Genomic DNA, 22,211 nt, shown 5'->3' on the forward strand with positions numbered 1-22,211 from the left:
TTCATGCCTCCACAGAGAACTGCTGGTATAATAGGCAGGAATCACCTTATTACTGGCAGATGAATTACTCAAATGCAGCAGCATTAAAAGAAACTGCAGTTGAATAGCTCCTATTGACCTAAACTGGGGGCCATGGCCCAAGACTGGAAAACTGGCTATTAGCAAAGGAAGCAGCGTCTAATGATGAGGTTCAAAAGGTAGGCTTAGCCAGGAAAGTCACACAAGCACTGTCTCTTAACGTGGCCCCCGAACACATTGGTGAATGAGCAAAGCACTTCCCAGTACACATAAACCTAAAAAGAATGTATCAGTACCTCGTACTGGGATCTAACCCAATTAATAGCCCCAGAGGTCCACTGGGGAACACAGCATAGTGGTTAAGAGTTGGTGCTCTGGCTCAGACAGACTTGAGTTCACAGCCCAAATGCACCACCTTGGATTTATGAGTTGCCCGGCCTTCAGCACTTTACTTAACCTGTGTCCCAGTTCTGTCTGCAAAATAGGGATAGTACAGTTCCTAACTCATACCGCTCTGTGAGGAATGAATGAAATAATACATGTAAAACACCGAGCACAGTGACTCATATATAACAAATACTTGATAAATATTTACTTTAATGACTTAAATTAAACCACAGTGTAGGGGTTGAGAGCATGGACCCTGGAGTCACAGTGCCTAGACTTGTAATCTGGCCTCATCACTTAATAGCTGTGTGACTCTGGTTAACTTTCTTAACCTCTCCATGCCCCAGTTACCACATCTATAAAATGAAGGATAATAATAGACTCTCCCTCATGGATTTTGTGTAGATTTAATGAGATGACATATGTAATGTACTTAGAAAAGTGCCTGGCACATGGTAAGCATTATATAAGTGTTCACTACTATTATTATGTTCTGGCTCAATCGACTTATCAACAGTCATTTCAATTCTGTGCTCAGCATCTTGCAAGGTAAATATACTGAGCACAAAAGTAGAAGATATGAAAACAACTTTTAGCAGCTGACTTTGGAAAGGAAAACACGAGGGCACATATAAGTAAATATGGGATTACACAGCACAGCCTATAAATGCAAAGGACTATCATGTAGAGCTGGGCCAGAGAAGAGATGCTAAATGGAGATGACAGGTTCTAAAAACAGACTTGAAACAAATGCAGGATTTAAAGTTTAAAGAGATGGGGCTGGGGGGGCGGGGGGCGCGGGTGCCTGGCTGGCTCAGTCGGAAGAGCATGGGACTCTTGATCTTGGGGTTGTGAGTTCAAGCCCCACGTTGGGAGTAGACATTACTTAAATAAATTTGGAAGGAAGGAAGGAAGGAAGGAAAGAAAGAAAGGCAAAGATGGCATTTTAACCCATATTAAGAACTTATCTCCCTCTCTTGCTGTGTCTCTGTCAAATAAATAAACAAAATCTTTAAAAAAAACAAAAGAAAAAAAGGGGCGCCTGGGTGGCTCAGTCATTAAGCGTCTGCCTTCGGCTCAGGTCACGATCCCAGGGTGCTGGGATCGACCCCTGCACTGAGCTCCCTGCTCTGCAGGGAGCCTGCTTCTCCCTCTCCCACTCCCCCTGCTTGTGTTCCCTCTCTCGCTGTGTCTCTCTTCGTCAAATAAATAAAATCTTAAAAAAAAAAAAAGAAAAAAGAACTTATCTTTGGGAGACAGTCCAGAGATGAAGGTCACATCTGAACTGGGATTAAGACTATGTTCAAGTTGGTAACTACAGCTACCTCCTCACAGCTAGAAAAGATACCTGTCAACCCAAAAATGAGGGATGGGGGCTTGACTACAAGGCACAGAGGATGAAGACTAGAGTTTGGATCTCAGTTCTGGGTTGGTAGTAGGCCCTTGCTTCTTGTTTTATATTATGCGGCTGGAGGGGAGAGAGGAAGAGAAAAATGAACATAGATACATACAGAAAGACTGGCTTTAACTCACTGCCTTGGGCCTAACCTGGCTTATCTGGCTAACCTTCTCCCAACCTTTCTATTCATATTCAGCCTGAGAAATTATGAGAGTGTTGAGTTCTGCTGACTTCTGAAACAACACAGGCAGAAATAAAAAAGGAGGGGGAGGGAGGCCAAAAGACTCTATTTGAGAACAGTTCTATAGCAGAATAGTTAATTACAGATTATACACAGGAAAAGGGTCTCAGGGAAAGTAATATGACACAGGAGGCCACCTATTGCCAAGGTACAGATATTTAAGAAAAATCTCAAAGACAAAGAGAGGGTTAAATAAAAGAAGAAGGTTACAGAAGCAGCCCAAGTCTGGAGCAAATAAGGAACCCCTAAAAAACTGGGGTGAACTTTTAAGAGGTACTGCAAACCCTTCCCTAGATCCTCCGCAGTAACCCGCCTCCTTCAGAGCCCTTTAGATCCAGAAAATAAACTCTCAACATCTTCCCATCCCATTTTACCCTTGGATCCATCTGTTTATCCATTCATCACTCCTTGGTGACATCTAGTGGTGTACTTTGGACCACAGCCCCAAGTCAGGTCTGTTCACAAGGTGACTAGAAAAGGTTGAAAATACCATGACTGTGTAAGAACAATCGAGTATTGCCCAGGATATGATCTTAAATGCAATGGTTTAAATAAATCAAACTGTGTTCAAGCCTTTTTTTTTTTTTTTTAAGATTTTACTTATTTATTTGAGAGAGACAGAGATGGCAAGAGAGAGCACATAAGCAGGGAGGAGAGGGAGAAGCAGACTCCCCACCAAGCAGGAAGCCTGACGCTGGGCTCAATCCCAGGATCCTGGGATCATGACCTGAGCCAAAGGCAGACGCTTAACCAACTGAGCCACCCAGGCGCCCCTCAAGCCTTTCTTGATGTTGGTTTTCACGATCCCCAGTTTGAGCACTATCAGCAACAGCAAAGTGATAACCAAAGAAAAGCCTGCCCAGTGACTCCTAGCCATCAATGGGGAAAAGGTGGGATAACCTGCACCCACGTAAACACCAATTACTTCACTTGATGCTCAGTCTCTGCCCAGCATTTTTAATCAGCTGTTGAGGAGAGTGGAAACCCAAAGCCAACAGGCAGTTCACTAAATGATTTATGTAGCCCGGTGGTTCTCAACCTTGACTGTCCAGTGAAATCACCTGGAAATGTTTAAAAGAAACACTGGGCTAATTGGTCTGAGATGGGGACTAGGTATCAGGATTTTTAAAGTCCAGTTGCTTTTTTTTTTTTTTAATGTTTTATTTATTTATTCATGAGAGTCAGAGAGACAGAGAGGCACAGGCAGAGGCAGAGGGAGAAGCAGGCTCCCCGCGTAGCAGGGAGCCCGATGCGGGACTCGATCCCAGGACCCTGTGATCATGACCTGAGCCGAAGGCAGACGGTTATCTGAGCCACCCAGGTGCCCCAGTTGCTTTTTTTTTTTAAGATTTTATTTATTTGGGGCGCCTGGGTGGCTCAGTTGTTAAGCATCTGCCCTCAGCTCAGGTCACGATCCCGGAGTCCCGGGATTGAGCCCCGCCATCAGGCTCCCTGCTCCACGGGAAGCCTGCTTCTCCCTCTCCCACTCCCCCTGCTTGTATTCCCTCTCGCTGTCTCTCTCTGTCAAATAAATAAATAAAATCTTTAAAAAAAAAAAGATTTTATTTATTTATTTGTCAGAGAGAGAGAGAGAGAGAGCGCGCGAATGCGCAAGCAGGGGGAGCAGCAGAGGGAGAAGCAGGCTCCCCACTGAGCAAGGAATCTGATGCGAGACTCAATCCCAGGACCCCGGGATCATGAACTGAGCTGAAGGCAGACACTTAATCAACTGAGCCACCCAGGCGTCCCCAAAGTCAAGTTTATACACAAACACATATGGTACGTGCACAATTTGTACCAAGACACAGTGCCCCTTTACAGTTAACCCTTCCTTCATTCCCAGGCAACTACTCACATATTCTCTGCCCTACATAGGTTTGCCTTTTCCAGAATGTTGTATAAATGGAATCACATAGAATGCATCCTTTTGAGTCTGGCTTCTTTCACTTAGCATAATGACTAAGATTCATCCATTTTGTTGCATTAACAGTAGTTTGGTATTTTTATTGGTAAGCAGTATTCCAGAGAATGGGCATATCAGTTTGTTTATCCACTCCCTAGCATCGTTTTTTTTTAGTTTCTGGTGATTATGAATAAAGCCACGAGAAACACTCACATCCAGGTTCTGTGAGAACGTAAGTTTTCATTAATTTGGGACAGGAACAGGAATGCTGGGGAAGTGTATGTTTAACTGTAAGAAACTGCCAAACCGGGGTGGGGGGGGGAAGAAGGAGGAAGAGAAGAAGAAGAAGGGGAGGGGAGGAGGAGGGAGGAGGAAGGGAGGGAGGGAGGGAGGAAGAAGAAGAAATGGGAGAGCTTGCTTCCGCTCTCAGTGCTCTCTGCCATGTGAAGATGAAACAAGAAGACAGTCATCTTTGGGGCCCCTGGGCAGCTCAGTTGGTTTAAGTGTCTGACTCTGTATTTTGGCTCAGGTCATGATCTCAGGGCCGTGAGATCAAGCCCCTGCAGAGCTCCACATTGGGCATGGAGCCTGCTGAAGATTCTCTCTCTCCCTCCCCACCCCCCCCTTAAAAAAAAAAGAAAAAAAGGCAGCCATCTTCAAACCAGGAAGTGAGTTCTCATCAGAAACTAAACCTGCCTGCCTAATCACTGATCTTGATGCCTACCAAACTCCTGAACTGTGAGAAGTAAATGTTTGTTGTTTAAAAAAACAAGAACAAAAACTGCCAAACTGTTTTTCGAAGTGGTGGTATCATTGTGTATTCTCACTTGCGGTGTTTAAGAGTTCCAGTTACTCTGCATGCTCACCAGCATTTGGTATTAGAAATTCTTTACTAAAGCATAATACACAAACATAAAAGTGCACAAATCATAAATGTACAACTAGATGAATAATCACAAAGTGAACATCTCAGTGTAACTACAAGGTTTAAAAAAAAATTCCACATTCTCAGCATCCCAGAACGTCCCCCCACCCCCCACCCCTACTTCCCTCTAGCGCCTAAGCCCCTCCCACTCCATAAGGGTTCTACTAGTGTGGCTTAACATCACACACTAGTTTTGCCTAGTTTGGACAATTATATAAATGGCATCATATAATATGTATTCTTCTGTGTCTGTCTTCTTTCACTCAATATTGTTTGTGAGATTAATCCATGCTGTTGAATATAGCAGTTCATTCATATTCATTCTAGTATAAGGTTTCACTGTAAGATTGTATCTACTGTTGATGAACACCTGGGCTGTTTCCTTGGCAGTGAAATTATTGTCAGGAGAATATGTGCAACTGTATATATGTGCAACTGTAATAAATAATGCCAAATAATTCTCCAAAATGATTGTACCAATTTATACTTCTACCAAAAGACTATTTGCCCTCATCCTTGCTAATGCCTAGGATGGTCAGTATTTAATTTTAGCCACTCTGGCGGGTATGTAGTGGTATTCCATTGTGGTTTTAATTTGCATTTCCCTGATCCCTAATGAGGTTGAACAACTTCTCATGGATACTGAACATTTGGGCATAATCTTTTGTGAAGTGCCTGGCTCTTGCCCATTTTTAAAACTGGGTTATCTTTCAGGGCGCCTGGGTGACTCAGTTGTTAAGCGTCTGCCTTCAGCTCAGGTCATGATCCCAGGGTCCTGTGATCGAGCCCCGCGTCGGGCTCCCTGCTCCGCAGGAAGCCTGCTTCTCCCTCTCCCCCTGCTTGTGTTCCCTCTCTGTGTCTCTCTCTGTCAAATAAATAAATAAAATCTTAAAAAACAAACAAACAAACTGGGTTATCTTTCTTTGTCTTATTGATCTGGAGTTCTGTACATATTCAAACATAAATCCTTCATCGATTATGTGTAGCAAATATCTTCTACTCTGAGTTTGCCTTTCCCTCTCTGAATGGTGTCTTTTGATGAATGGAAGTTCTTAATTTTATTTTATTTTATTTATTTATTTATTTTTTAAAGATTTTTATTTATTTATTTGAGAGAGAGAGAATGAGAGACAGAGAGCATGAGAGGTAGGAGGGTCAGAGGGAGAAGCAGACTCCCTGCCGAGCAGGGAGCCCGATGCGGGACTCGATCCCGGGACTCCAGGATCATGACCTGAGCCGAAGGCAGTTGCTTAACCAACTGAGCCACCCAGGCGCCCATGGAAGTTCTTAATTTTAATGTGATACCAGCAGTATATTTAGAAAAACCCCAGGTAAGCACAAAAACTGGAAATGGGGTTGAGAGCCACTGCTCCAGCTGCTGGACAACCAGAAGCTGAACTGTCCCAAGCAACAAGGTTTGTTCACAGATGATCGAATTCACCAGACACATTAAATGCCAGAGCCTGCAGACATGAAGGTAGGAATCACCAGGGAGCACACGAATAACAACACGAGAGAAGAATGAGAAAGGTTCAAACAACATGCCTGAGCTTCGAGGACTGAAGGCAAGTAAACCCACCAAGGCATTTCAGACTGACTCTGAAACAACCAATTTTCTGAAAGAGCTGGATATTAATATATAAGACGAGCCATGTGAAGAGCTTTTCAACTGAAATGTACACGACAACATTGTGTGTGCAGAGTCAGCAGTCCTTCAAGGTTTTTCTTTTTTTTAAGTCAATTTAAACTAAAATTGCATTTGTCGCAATTTTTAGATCTGTACTTAAGCTTTCACTTTCTGGTCATTCCAGCATATAAGAGAGACCATTTAATGAAGAGAGAGTGTAGTTCTGAGTTTTGAATTATTTGAAATCTCTACCTCTTGAAAAGACTTGGCAAATGACTTCAAATATGACCATAACAATAATGTCCTGCACCTGAAATTCAAATCCTTCATCAGAAGAGGACTGCCAAGGCATCATGCCAGAAAAAAGCCACAAAGAAAAGGAGCATCTGTTAAGGAAAAAAAAAAAGGCAGGGGGGTGGAGGGGTTGGTGCTTTTACCTGTAAGAACAGTTGCTCCATCAAAACACTCGAGTCACAGCTTCTCTTAAAAATCAGTTACCTCACAAATGGAATCAAAGCTAAGAGGCTTAAACCAGAAAAGACTTGAAAGAATCTGGAGCCTGCTTTCTCTCTGTATTATCTGTCTGAGCTCTAAGAGAGGAGTCTCATGGTAACAACAGCCTTAGAAGAAAGGGTACATGGCAAATGCTGGAGAGCGGCCCAGAAGCAGTCATGATCTGTGGCTGGCGTGGGCTGCCTCTGTGTCCCTAAGGCTGACATTCAAGGAACACTAAAATCAGCCAGCTGATGGCTTCCCAACCTCTCAAAATCTGCTATCCCATAAACGGAACACATCCATACTGCACATAATCAAGGAGAGAAGCACCAGAGAACTCACCTCTCTAATACTGCAACCCCATTTCTCAGATAACCAACTCTGATAAGGAAAACATCTTTTCCTAAGGTGGTTTGATATAAGCTACTGCAGAGGCTTTAAAACCTGGCATCTATGACTTAGATATGCATCATTAATTTTTTTTTAATCATACAACTGGTACAGGTTTCCCCTGATATACAAAAGTAGAGCGTTCCCAAGCCAATGGTGTAAAGCAAAGAAGCAAAGAAGCAATCACTATTAACTTATGTGGAAAATTTTTTTATTGTTCCCAGACCCAAAATATAACCTCTCTTAGGCTTTTCTGATACCTTAGGACATCGCTTGCTAACAGATGCACAAAATAAATCGAGATTAAAGCACAGATGCTCCCAGACACAGTTCAAAGCTATGGCACCTTGATGCTGAGATGCTGAGTGTAGTTCCCTGGGAAAGAGCTGAGCAGGGCCACTCTCACTGCTCTGCTGCATGCTGCCTCTATGACAGCTCACTGCAAAACAAATGTTAAACACTATTTTTGCCCTTTTTTTGTAAAAGAAATCTATTTCTTTTCGTTAGCAAATACAGGAACCAACGTAGGTCTTTTGTAAAAGCGAAGTGTAGGATAGATAATGTGAACTTTCCAAAAGCGGAGCGTACCTGTAGAGCAAATCAGAGTACTTCACTGGTATTTGACAACACGATATGGTAGAGACTTATTTGAGTTTGAGCCCTGGCTCATTCACTCACTCAACCAGTTAGAAGGGCCTGGGCAAGTCAATTTATCTCTCTGGGTCTCAGATTCCTCTGTTCCCAGAAGAGGTTAAACTTGATCATCTCTGAGGCCCCCGTTGCAGCACCAATCTCTACTGTGCTCCTAACGCCTTGCCAAGCGTGCCAAACCAATTTACTTAGCACTTATACCCTCTCCTTCAATACAATACCAACTCAACTTCATCCTAGTCAGGAAGGTAGTTTCTCAACAGCTTAAATCCAGCAGTTTTAAGCACGCAAAATGAGGCAGGCCTGCGGGATACCTGTGATATTGTAAATTATAATAAGAAATACATATTTGGTCTTTATCCCTGTTTCTAGCACAGAGGTCCTAAAAACTCTTGGAATTTCCTAAGTGGTGACACAGAAAGGTGTCTTTTATTATGTTAATGAGGCAACCTTGGTCCAGCCCGAGGTCACCTAAGGATAGGGTCTATTTGCTAGGGGAACCAACCCAGTGATTGAAGGGTTGAAACTTTCAGTCCCACCCCTCAACCTTCTGGGAGGAGTGAGGGGTTGGACATTGAACTGATCACCAATGGCCAATGATTTAATCCATCATGCTGTGTAATAGAGCCTCCATAAAAACCCAAAAGGATAGGCTCAGAGAGCTTCTGGGTTGATGACTACATGGAGGTTTTGAGTGAGTGGCACACCCAGACAGGACATGAAAGCTTTGTGCCCTTTCCCGCATACCTTACCCTACACACCTCTTCTGTATGGATGTTCCTCTGTATCCTTTATTCCTATCCTTTCATAATAAACCGGTAAACATAAGCAAATGTTTCCCTGAGTTCTGTGAGCCACTCTAGCTAATTTTTAGATTTCTTTTTTTTTTTTTTTGACAGAGAGAGACAGAGCACAAGCAGGTGGAGTAGCAGGTCGAGGGAGAGGGAGAAGCAGGCTCCCTGCTGAGCAGGAAGCCCGATGTGGGGCTCGATCCCAGGACCCTGAGATCATGACCTGAGCCGAAGACAGTTGCTTAACCAACTGAGCCACCCAGTTGGTTAATTAGCCACTCTAGCTAATTAATCAAATCCAAAGGGGGAGGAAGTCATTGGAACCAGTTGGTTCCAGTTGGTTAGAAGTACAAGTAAACAACTTGGGACTTGTGACTGGCATCCTTGGAGCCTCCAATCTACAGCTGTTGGTCAGAAGCATAGGTGTTAACCTGTGGAATTCGATGCTATCAGAACTGAGGTGAATAGTAAGACACCGAGCTGGCGTCCCAAGCAGTGCTTGGCGGTGTTAAGGTGACCCCTCCGCCCCAGCACACCTCAGAACTGGTCTCAGACCATTTATTACCCTTCTTTCTACCAGGTGTCGTTACAACCCTTCCAACCAGAGCAGTGTAAGATGGTGTCTGAAGACATTTCCTACTTCCTAATGCCTTAGCTGTCAACATTCAAATTTCTCTCGGAGCATAGTCTCTATTTTCACGGTATCCCTGGGTGCTTGTATATCTGCCCTTTAGGTGCCTCCTAATTGCTGGGCTTTACACACTATTTCACCTCCCTTAGTATTCACACCAGACCAGTGATTTTCAAATTTGTTTAAAGCAAAAAAGGCCTATATTCAAAGGAAATCTTCCTCAAGACAGAAATATATAAAACGGATTAAAAAGAGGATTGGGAGTGTTGCTCTGATGGAAAGGAATTGGGAAGGGAAGGAGCTAAGTGCAGTCAGCACAATTCCTTCCTCTTCCCAGTGCTCTGAACCATAGGTATACTCCAGAATATCCATCAGATTTTTCCCAAGGTCTCTGTACCTATGACTCACAAAGGACAATTCCCCCAGTAACTCAGTCTTGTTTCTGGAGCAGGAGCTACTGCCCCAATTCAGGAGTTTCCTTCGAAGTAATGAACTTTCATTCAAGTCATTAGAAATTATTTTGGGGGGCACCTGGGTGGCTCAGTCATTAAGCGTCTGCCTTCGGCTCAGGTCAGGATCCTGGGGTCCTGGGATCAAGCCCCACATCGGGCTCCCTGCTCTGCGGGAAGCCTGCTTCTCCCTCTCCCACTCCCCCTGCTTGTGTTCCCTCTCCCACTGTGTTTCTCTGTCAAATAAATAAAATCTTAAAAAAAAAAAAAAAGAAATTATTTTGGTATAATCTAATCTCTGGCAGCATACAGAAATGGTCGTCTGTGGGGAAGACAACTGGCTGGCTAAGGGAGGATATACTTTTGAACCTTTTAATTTTGTATTCTGTATTACCTATGCAAAAAAAAAGTAATTTAAAAATAAACAAAAATTCAGTAAAAGTCATTAGGCATCTGTGGATTCCTGTACCTTGTTGTCCATAATTGTCCACTGGCCCTCAACATTCTGCTTCAAAACACAGTGGTTTCGGGAAATCATCAGAGGGCAGATTGTTGATACCAGTTGGTATGTGACACCAAATCCTCGCCCTATAGTCACCTACGAAGACAACAATGTAAGAGACACAGTCATTTTGCTGAAAAGCGAGGTCCTTTGCAATCTTGTCAACCAGCAATATTCACACGTCCTGACTTAAGATACCAGACTCTTGTGAAACCCATACAGCTTATCAGCTATCTCCTTCAGCTACCACAGGAACCAGCAGGTAGAAAAAGGCAAGAAGTTCTGACAAGAGACAGCTGAATGAAGTTAATCATGGAATGTCAGTGTTGGGAGGACCCTAAACTTCTGTCATGAGATGGAGGAATCCTTTCCACACACCCCCATCAACTAGTCTTTTTTTTTTTTCCTTTCTTTCTTTCCTTTTTTTAACATTTTTTTTATTTAGTTATGTTAATCACCATACATTACATCATTAGTTTCTGATGTAGTGTTCCATGATTCATTGTTTGCGTATAACACCCAGTGCTCCGTTCAGTACGTGCCCTCCTTAATACCCATCACCAGGCTAACCCATCCTCCCACTCCCCTCCCCTCTAGAACCCTCAGTTTGTTTCTCAGAGTCCATAGTCTCTCATGGTTCGTCTCCCCCTCCGATATCCCCCCCTTCATTTTTCCCTTCCTACTATCTTTTTTTTTTTTTTAACATATAATGTATTATTTGTTTCAGAGGTACAGGTCTGTGATTCAACAGTCTTACACAATTCACAGCGCTCACCATACATAGCACATACCCTCCCCAAATTCTATCTCCCAGCCACCCCATTCCTCCCACCCCCCACCACTCCAGCAACCCTCAGTTTGTTTCCTGAGATTAAGAATTCCTCATATCAGTGAGGTCATATGATACATGTCTTTCTCTGATTGACTTATTTCGCTCAGCATAATACCCTCCAGTTCCATCCACATCGTTGCAAATGGCAAGATTTCATTCCTTTCGCCCATCAACTAGTCTTAAACACTGCCAAGAACTACAGCCTCTATACAAGACAGTCCTTCCAATTTTTCAATGGCCCTAATTTGGCATCTTTCTTCCTATAAATTCCATCCTTTGGCTCTGGCTCTGCTCTGAACACCATGAGAAAATCTGCCATCTCCCTTCCACTTGACAGTTACAAAGTGTCTACTTAGTCTTCTCTTTTCTGGCCCTATGTTCCCAGTTACTTCAAACTTAACTCCCATGGCATAGGTTTGCGTCTCTTTGCGTGCCTAATACATCTGTGAAGGGACTCCTGGTTTATTTTTATTCCTAGATGTCACATTTAAAAAAAAATTAATTTTTATAACACAGTCAAATGCAAGCATCACTTTCCCAGTTCTAGATATCATCACTGGAGCATATAAATTGTATTAGCTTTCACAGCAGATCTATCATGCTGCCAATGTATCCTCGGGCTTGGGAATGATTAAATTTCTTGGTCTAACCCTCCTCCAAGAATTGCTATGCTAAGTCATGTCTCTTCTGTCCTATACTTGACTAGTTCGTACATTTGGATTCGAGTGCAGGACCTTACATTGATTCCTATTAAATTTCATCTTGTTAGTTCAGCCTATCACATGAGCTTGTCAAGACCTTTCTGAATTTTTAATCTGCCATCAGACATACTCAATATCCCTTCCAGCTTTGACTCATCCACCATATTGATATAAGGCCTTCTGTACATTCATTTAAGACACAGATAAAAAGACTGAAACAGGATGTAGCCAAAGGCAAAGCTCCCAGGAAAGCCTAGTAAACATTCCACCACACTATCTGGCTACACCTTTAACCAGTTGTAATTCAACCAGAAGTCTTTGCACTGAGTCCATATTTTCTATCTTATCCATGAGGAAAGCATGAGAGCCTCTCGAAAAAGGTTGCAAAGAAGCCTCAATTCTCATCTATCACACTTTTCTGATGGACCAGTCTAGTTTATAATAACCCTGTCAAGGAAGAAAATGAAATTCCCTTGAGATTTAGATCGTAGAATCTCCTACTGCTTCTTTTTGGTGCACAAGCCGTCTCTATAATAACCCATACCACAACCTTAGCTGGGAACAGTAAGCCAAATGGTCTGTGGTTTTCTAAAAGCTACCCATTTTGTTCTTTCTAAAAATCTTTCAGAATCATGCCAGTCCTCCTCAGTCCCTCAAAGACCATCATGAGTCTCCCTGCCCCGGATCTATGCTTCCCCTAAAACTCTCATCACAGTAACTGACACTACCATCCAAGCAACTGCTTAGCCCCAAACCCAGGAGCCATCTTTGATTCTTCTCTGTCCCTCCTCCTCACCTTCAAATCATCAGCAAATTCTACCGGTTGTAATTCAAATATATCCTAAATCTGTCCACTTCTCTCTATCTCTATGGCCAATACCTTAGTCCAAACAACCTGACCTCCTCCAGCTGTTTTTGCTTCTGCCCTGCCTTCCCCACTCAGACCAACTTCATTCTTCACAGCAGCTGGAGTGGTAATTAAAATCTTTTAATCAGACCATTTCCCTTCTTTCCAAACTACATTAACGATCCAAACTTCCTAACCCCCTCCAACTCTTTAGTCTTATCTCATACCACAGTCAGAAACACTCACCACTACCTGAGGGTCTTTTCTCCAGTCCCCTCTACTTAGAACACTCTTCTGAGACATCTGTATGGGCTCCTTCTCATCTTTCAAGTTTCAGCTCCTCAAGGGCCTACCTTGATTACCCTAAAGTTGTTGCCTGCACCCTCCCCCACCATTGCATTCCTTCGTGCTGTTAGCATGCACTTGTTACAATCCAAAATTATCTTGTTTGCTTTACCCAACCCACCCCTTACTAAAATATAAATTTCATAAGCAAGGACCTTATCTATCTTGTGTACCACTGTATTTCTGTGCTTGGGACAGTGCTTAGTAAATATGTGTGAGTGAATAGAGGAATAAAGAGCTTATGAGTCCTCCCAGATTCTAGAATGAGCATTTTTTAGGTCAGAAGTTTGGAAACTGGGTCATTACCACTGGAAACTATAGAGCAGAAGCCAGGAACTCTTACAATCTGATTTCAGTTCTTCAGTTCTTTGAACAGTTTGCCAGAAATTCCATTTATTATCCAAGTTCCTCTGAATATCTATCTATCCATCTACCTATCTACCTACCTACCTATATCTCCTTTAAAAATGGAATGTTTAGGGGCACATGGCTGGCTCAGCCAGTAGAGCATGCACCTCTTGATCTCAGGGTCATGAGTTCAAGCCCCATGCTGGGCATGGAGCCTACTTAAAATAATTAAACAAATAATTAAAATTTTTTAAAGATGCAATGTTTAAGGGTTTATCTGTCATCCTGGAGCAGTAAGAATTTCCATGTAGGTAGCTTTCTTTCTGTTTTTGTTTTTTTTCTTTTTAATTTGAAAGACAGCTGAGCATGGTACCTGATGTGGGGCTTGATCTCATGACCCTGAGCCAAAATCAAGAGTCAGCTGCCCAACCAACTGAGCCACCCAGGCGCCCCGGTGAAGGAAGTACTCCATAGACAATTTTAATATGTGAGAGGAGACAGCCAGGTTACCATTGAGAGCTGTCTGGGTAATGTATTACAGAAAAGGGAGATGAGTGCCTTTTTCTCAAATAGCCTCCTACAGACTCTGAATCCAGGGAAGTAAGGAACCACTCTTTTTCGTCCTACCTTTTACTGTCTGGTCCTATAATTCACCTAGGTACACCAAGGTTAGAGTCTGTGGTGCGCTTATCCGGATATTCCAGCATCATTTGCACATAAAAGTAAATTTCCCATGGGAACTGAGTGCCAACAAACCACCAGTGCAAGTGTTGGGGGTTGTTTCTATTTACAACAGTTTTGCAGGCCATCATCCTTACCCACCTTCACTGCTATCTCATTTCTCCTGGGCATGACTCCTATTGTTTCCCAGATGGCCAGCAAATACTCTAGAACCATCCTTTCCCTTTTTCCAACCCCCTTAGGGCAAAAAAGTTCATGAAAACCAAATACAAGAAAAGAAAAAGAGAAAAACGAAGATACTATGGTTCTTCCCAAAGACCTAGATACTTATAAGGCCTAGCTAATTAGCAATACATCTCTATCTAATTTGTTTTTCCCCCAAACTCTCTGGATTGGTTCAAGAAATTAAAGGACAGGGGTGCCAGGCTGGTTGGTGGAGCATGCAACTCTTGATCTCAGGGTCCTGAGTCTGAGCCTCACAATGGGCGCAGAGACATACATACATACATACATACATACATACATACATACATAAATAGGCCTCTTTGGGGAAAAAAAAAAAGAAGTTTAAGGACACCCATTCAGACAGACAATTTACTGCTGTATTCCCTTCAGTGAAATAAGAAGAACCTTGTTTTATCGTTTTATCTGGGAAATCTGAGACTTTGAGGGGGACTGGAAAGGCAGGAAACTGATTCTGCTGCTATAACTAAATCATATAAGCACACCTCCTAAATCTTGTGCACACCACCTTGTCTTTGGTTTGGGGGCCACTAAAATAAGTTTGACTTCATCTCTTGCCTTAATTCAGACCTCTCTTCATACACACTGCAGGCTATGCTCCAACTACTTCCTAACACCAGACCCTGCAGACAGCCAGGCCTGGCAGGTCTCTCACAAAGCACCCAGGGCAAGCCTGTCTTCCTACTAGGTCTTTACCATTCACTATGGTGTGTATGGGTCTCTTCCCATAGAGGTGGCCCTACACAAAATTATCCAAGAGTTTAAAATATATGTAGGAGTACTTTACAGTTCCTCTTGCCTTTGCTACAGGGGCTTTAATTCTTTTTGCCCCCAACTCCTACTCCCACTCCCAGTGCTATCAAGCTATTCAGAAGTAATGAATTAGTCCACATCAACTGAATCTGAAAGAATGTTAACAATTGACTAAGTACTTTATAGGGCTGTGTGTGAGTGTGGAACACTTGCAGGGCTCAGATTAAGTAATACTTATAAAAGCCCAAACCTAATACAAAATAAGGAATAGCTACTAATATTCAGGTGTTGGTATCTTCATTTGTTAAACTTCCCAAAGGTAAATGCTTTTGGAAAAAGCCAGGCAGGGAAACGTCAAGGCTCAAGCCTCAAGCTCAAAGAATGTGTGCTGAGGGGTGCCTGGGTGGCTCAATTGGTTAAGCATCAAACTCTTGGGTCTGGCTCAGGTCATGATCTCCGGGGTTGTGGAATCGAGCCCTGTGTGGTGGGATAGAGCCCCATGTCAGGCTCTGGCTCAGCGGGGAGTCTGCTTCAGATTCTCCTCTTCTGCTTCTCTCCTAGCATGTTCTTGCTCTTTCTAAAATAAATATATAAAATCTTAAAAAAAAAAGAATGTGTGCCTAATGTGGACTCCAGGCACTGATACCTGGATAGAAAAAGAGAGATCTGGGGGAAGAGGTGTTTTCCTGCTGTTCTTCAAATCACAGCACCTGACGGGGCGCCTGGGTGGCTCAGTCGTTAAGCGTCTGCCTTCGGCTCAGGTCATGATCCCAGGGTCCTGGGATCAAGCCCCGCATCGGGCTCCCTGCTCGGCGGGAAGCCTGCTTCTCCCTCTCCCACTCCCCCTGCTTGTGTTCCTGCTCTCGCTATCTCTCTCTCTGTCAAATAAATAAATAAAATCCCTAAAAAAAAAAAAAAAAAATCACAGCACCTGAGTAACCATTTAAAACCTCCTAATCTAGCAAGTTAAGGCTGGACCTGACTCCCATCTCTGACTTGAGGAACCACTGTTCTAGGACAGTACTAAATAATCCACATCTTGGCACCTGATTGTACAGTCTGCATGTCTGTTCTCAGACTGCTTCACTGTATAAACTTGTCTTTCCCCATTCAAGCGATAAACTCTTTGAGGGCAAAGTCGCTATTATTTGTCCCTCTCACAATACACCAAAAAACAGAAATAATAAATATCTGGGAGGCTGAATTGAGATTATGTAGCTTATAGAAAAAATCTAATTAAACATACATGATAATCAAAAGACTTATCTTTCATAGAAATTATTTCAAAACCCAAATGGTTCCCAGTCACCACCACAAGCTGGTCCCTGATCCAGCGCCCTTTCCAGAGGGGACTGCACTCTAAATCGCTCTGCCCCCTCTTCTATCACTCTCTCTAAACCACCACCCCAGCGGCCCCCAACCGGAACCGTGCCTCACCTTTCCTCTTTTTTCTTTTTTGCATTCATGAGCGCATTAGAAAACATTACAAGCGGCCCCTGGAGAGGGCAGCTCTAGTATTTCTGAATCCCTACCCCCAACCCACCTCAGGGGGTGCCACTCAGCCCGTACCAAGACTCACAGGATAAATGTGGACCCTCCCAAAGCGTCAATTTTCCTCAAGAGTTGGAAAGGAAGACATTTTTACATTAATATTTACGCATTTAAAGGGACATGACCCAAACTCACAGTCTTTTTCAAAATAAACTCTAAAAAGTTCATGCTTTTCCGCTCCCCCCCCTCCCCCCAGCCTCCCGGACACCGGGCGCTTCGTGACTCCGGGTGGAAGTTGGGGCAGCTCTGCCGCCAGGACCGGACACCACAGGGCTCCGTCCGATCCAAACAGGGGCTGTCCCAGTCCCCCCCCCAACCCAGTCGCCTCCTTCCCCTCCAAACCCCAGCTGGTCCGCACATCCTCCACGCCCACCCCTCCCCCAGCTCCTCCCCCAGCTCCTTCCCGCAACCCTGACTCCGGCCCAAGCTCTCGCACCGCAGGCCCAGGCCTCTCTCAAAGGGGCCATCTTTTCTCCCGAGCGGTCCCCACTTCCCCCCCCAAACACTTCGCACCTCGACTCCGCCAACCGCCCGCACCAGAACCCCTTCCTCCTCTCCCTTAGGACCCCTCTTCACATCTCTCCCCTCTGGCCGGCTCCCACCTCCTCTCTTCAATTCATCCCTCCCGCCGACGCCCCGGCTCCCTGCCGGCCCTGCTTCCTCTAACCCCCTTCCCCCGCGAAGAACCCCTCCCCCTCACCTCGTTTCCATCTTCCAGCAGCAGCCACTCGGCGTTCATCCCTACGCGCCGCAAGCACCAGCTCCGGCCACCGGCGCGGTCTCCCGTGACCAACGAGCCGGGCTCCTCCATGGCCCACTCTGGCCCCGCTCGCGGTCAGCACAGCGCGAGACCCCCGCCCGGGTTCCCGCCGCCTCTCAGCTTCGTTGCCGGCGCCATACCTAAACAACAGACAGAAGCAATCGCTACGCGCTCGCGATCGATGTGAACACCCGCTCGGGCTCCGCGCCCCGCCCGCTCAGCCGGCAAACCGGACTCACTGCGCCTGCGCCGGAGCGAGGCCGCGGCGGGGGTGGCGCAGGTGAGCGGCGTCTCCCGGAAGCCCCTCTCAAGAACCAGTACCCCAGTCCTAGCTTCCTCTAGGTGGAACCTCTTCTCACCTTACCCCCGCTTTTTTTAAAAATTGATTTTACTTTATGACGAGTTCCATGTTACCTAAAACTATAACTTTTAAACAACTTTAAACTTGTGATTTTAAAGTATGTTAAGTCTGGGGGCGCCTGGCTGGCTCAATCAGTAGAGCATGAGACTCTTGATCTCGGGCTGTGAGTTCAAGTCCCACCTTGGGTGTAGAGCTTACTTAAAAAAAAAAAAAGAGGGGCGCCTGGGTGGCTCAGTCGTTAAGCGTCTGCCTTCGGCTCAGGTCATGATCCCGGGGGTCCTGGGATGGAGCCCCGCATCGGGCTCCCTGCTCGACAGGAAGCCTGCTTCTCCCTCTCCCACTCCCCCTGCTTGTGTTCCCTCTCTTGCTGTGTCTCTCTCTGTCAAGTAAATAAATAAAAAATCTTTAAAAAAAAAAAAAAAAAAGAGAGCACAAAATGTGTTGAGACTGTTCCTAAATAGCATCTGTTTTGCATGACCTTTTACTACTGAATTTTTCAAAACTTAACAGGAGACAAATCTATGGAGGCAGAAATCAGTTACCTGGGACTAGGTGTGGGAGCCGGGACTAAACACAGACATGAAAGAATTTGGGGAGGTGATAGAAATGTTCTGAAACTGGATTGTGGTGATGATAGCACAATTGTGTACATTTACTGAAAAGTCACTGAAGCATTACATACACTTCCATTGGACAAATTTTATGGTATGTAGATTATCCTCAATAAAGCTATTAAAAACAACAACAATATCTGAAATTCTTTTCTTTGATCCTCCAGTATAGTGTGGTAGCCCTTCCCTGCAGTGAGTACATCGGTGATAACTCAACACCCCCTCTTGTCTTTTCCATTTTCCAATACCTGGTTACCAATTTTCTTAAATTCTGTCAGGGGAAAATATATACACTAAATGAATCATACAAAGCGCAACAGCACAGGGCTAACATTTATTGAGAACTAAGTGCCAAGTACTAGGCCAAGCACCCTACATACTTTATCTTGTATGCTCCTCACAAACACTATGATGATAGTGGTTACAATGATAATTCTTATTTTAAGCTTGATGAGAAAAGAGGCACAGAGAAGTTTAGCAATCTTCTCCAAGTAACAATTTCAATGGTAGGGTAGAATGCCAATTCAGTTCTAATTTCCTAACCACAGTTGCAACCCCAGCCTGGAGGTTTATCTGTGTGGCATGGTCAGATCAAGAATTTCGGCCTGAGGGGTGCTCAGTTGGTCAAGCGTCTGACTCTTGGTTTTGGCTCAGGTCAGGATCTCAGGCTCTCCCCACTGGCTCTGAGCTCAGCATGGAATCTGCCTGTCCCTCCCCCTCCCCCTCTACTCCTCCTCCGCCACCCCCTCAAATAAATAAATAAATAAGCAAATAAATAAATAAAATCTTAAAAAAGAAAAAGCATTTCAGCCTGTGATGTAAAAGAGGGTCAGGAAAATGGGTGGGAGCCACAACTGTACTCATGCAGGTGCTTCCCCAGGCTGTGGATTAAATGTCTGTTGGTGCCTCCATCCTACCTTAGCATTCTGTGCCGGGAACAGCAAGGGCGTCTAGAGGCCATCCTGACATTTCCTTGGCATGTCCCCTTAAGCTCCTCTTGGCTGTGACAGTTTCTCAGACTTGCCTTGTTTTTGACAACCTTGACAGTTTTGAGGAGTACTGGCCAGGTATTTTGTAGAATGTCCCTAAATTGGGATTTGTCTGATGTTTTTCTCACGCTTAGACTGGGGCTATAGGTTTTAGGGAGGAAGACCAGAGAGGTAAAATGTCATTCTCATCATATCATAGTGAGGGTACATACTATCAACATGAATTATTACTGTTGATGTTAACCTTGATCATCTGGCTGAGGCAGTGTTTGTCAGGTTTCTCTTCTGTAAAGTTCCTCTCCGCTTTTGCAGACGGTGCCTCTTGGAAGGAAGTCACCCCGCACCGCCTACACTTAAGGAGTGGGGAGTTATGCTCCACTTCCTTAAGAGCAGGGTATCTACATATATTGCTTATAATTCTTCTGCATGGGCGGGACACCTGGGTGGCTCAGTCAGTTAAAGCGTGTCTCACTCTTGGTTTCAACTCAGATCATGATCTCAGGGTTGAGGTTGAGCCCTGTATCAAGCCCTGCATCAGGCTCCGCGCTCTGAGGGGAGTCTTCTTCCCCTCTCCTTTTGCCCCCCCCCCCACTCTCCCATTCTCTCTCTCTAAAATCAATAAATCTTAAAAAAAATAATCCTTCTGCATGGGAGATTTGTCTCTTCTCCCCCATTTATTTATTGAATCATTTATTCATATTGGTATGGACTCATATTCATAGTGGTATGGACTCACTTATTTTATACTTTGCTTTATAATCCAATACCACTTTATTTTGTTGCTCAGATTGTTCCTACTTTGACGACATTGTCCCTTTGACATACTTCCATCACTGCGCTTTATAGAGCACATCCTTACTCTCTGGCACAAGATGCTCTACATCTAGAGTCAGCCAGTTCTCCAAGGAGCCCTGCTTCCTTTTATTGGGAAATGGTATTAGAAACCAAGACCTGGACACTAACTGTGCTTGTTGCAACTGTTACTGCTTCTAGGTTCTCTCAGCTGACAGGGAAGTAAATATTTGTATGAATACTAACTCCTCCATATCCCCATATCTATGAATATTTATAATGTATGTATGCACTTGTATGTATGTATATACAATGTATGTAATAACACATATATCTCCATTGGTAAGCTGAACGTGTGCATAATGATGGCTTACAACTCTAATGCATTACCACCTGGCCCCTGGATCTTTCCAGTCAACCCCCCACCCTTGCTTATCTGTAACCTTCCACTCTAAAACTGAAAAGCCTGGCTCCTACCATATGCCATCCATTTATTTGATCGTCATTTCCAGTATACATACAGTGTTTTCAGAATTGTTAACCCATATACCCGTGGGAAACACTTTATCAACTAGAGTACACTACTTATGCACAAGTCTTTGACTTTTAGTCTTACAGACTTCACTCATTTCCAAAATTCCTTAGATCGGCACCCTTTTCCCCACCCCCTTCGAAGAGGTTATTTCATAGATGCTTTTGTCACAGTCTGTATTCTATCTAGGATCCCCTGACCTCCTATAATGATCTTTTATAATTCATAGACATTAAGGCTCACTTCATAAAGTTCCATGAGTTTTGGCACATGCATAGTGCCATACATTATAGTATCACAGAGAATAGTTTCATCTCCCTACAAAGTCTCCTGTGCTTCATCTCTACTTGACCCCATACCTTGTTTGTTTTATTTTACAACATATCCTGGAGATCACTTCATAGCAGGATAGATCTATATTCCTCCTTCCTCTTTACAGCTGTGTATTAATCCATTGTGCAGATGTACCTTTGTTTCTTCAACCAGTCCTTGAATGATACACAGTTTGGCTCTTTCCAGTCTTTAGTTATCACTAATGGCCCTACAGTGAATTAGTAGGTACCATTTATGAGTACCTATTATATGCTTTTCATATATTATCTTACTTGATCCTCACTACCATGCTGCCAGATATCTCCACTTACCTATGAGGAACCTGAGACTGTTGGGTTGCTCAAGGTCTCCTCACCATGAGCTTCTTGAGAGTTATGTCTTGTTTTCAGTTGTATTCCTGACATTTTTATTGATTGAATAAATGTAACTCAACTAGTAAATGGCAGTGCTGGGGACTGAAGCCAGGGTTGTGAGCTTGGACCTACCTAGCCCCAAAGGCTGTACTCATTACAGCCCAGCAGTGGTCTCTAAGGTGGAATGGCCATACCCCAGGGAGTACACAAGATGACCCATTTGCTTGTGGGAAGAATATATTCGGATATCTACTTAGGTTTTTATCCAATCCTTCAAAAAAAAAGTCTACTTTTGTGGATATTTTATACTTACATAAAAGGACAACACAGAGGATATACATAGACTTTATACAAATAAATAAATATGCATATGCTGGGCTGTATCCTCAGCCCTTCTTTTGTTGCTAAGAGTGCATGGTCAAAACAGTTCGGAGATACTGCCTTCTAAGATTTAGGGATTTTATTATCTCCATCTCCCCTGTTTATTCCCTTATAACAGTGAATCTCAAGTGGGGGCAACCCCCCCCCAGGACATTTAGCAATATCTGGGAGCATATTTTGTTGTCCTGACAGGGGCAGGGGTGCTACTGGCATCTAGTGATTAGAAGCCAGGGATGCTGCAAAACATCCTACAAATCACAGGACAGCCCCACAACAATCATCATCCAGTCCAAAATGCCAATAGTGGTAAGGGTGAGAAACCTTGCATTATACCCATCTCCAGAGGGACAAATGGAGGGGGGATGAGAGAGCGAATGCAGAAAAGGAAG

The 22,211-nt window shown here is 44.0% G+C and overlaps 1 protein-coding gene across 3 annotated transcripts in view; it reads right to left on the reverse strand.

Annotated features, from left to right (window-relative positions):
• RNF8 (ring finger protein 8) overlaps positions 1-17,687 on the reverse strand; it is a 34,792-nt gene extending 17,105 nt beyond the window's left edge. For 2 of the 3 annotated variants that reach the window (XM_036074353.2, XM_036074354.2), the window contains exons 1-2: positions 17,411-17,687; positions 10,377-10,505 (exon numbers count right to left, since the gene is read on the reverse strand). In XM_036074353.2, coding sequence (XP_035930246.1) covers positions 10,377-10,505; positions 17,411-17,521 — 240 coding nt within the window. In that variant the 5' untranslated portion in view covers positions 17,522-17,687. The remainder of the gene's footprint in view (positions 1-10,376; positions 10,506-17,410) is intronic. The other variant, XM_036074352.2, reaches the window with a different exon arrangement.
• Positions 17,688-22,211: the final 4,524 nt, after the last annotated feature.

Source organism: Halichoerus grypus, chromosome 9, assembly GCF_964656455.1.
Source record: "Halichoerus grypus chromosome 9, mHalGry1.hap1.1, whole genome shotgun sequence".
Taxonomy (NCBI): domain Eukaryota; kingdom Metazoa; phylum Chordata; class Mammalia; order Carnivora; family Phocidae; genus Halichoerus; species Halichoerus grypus.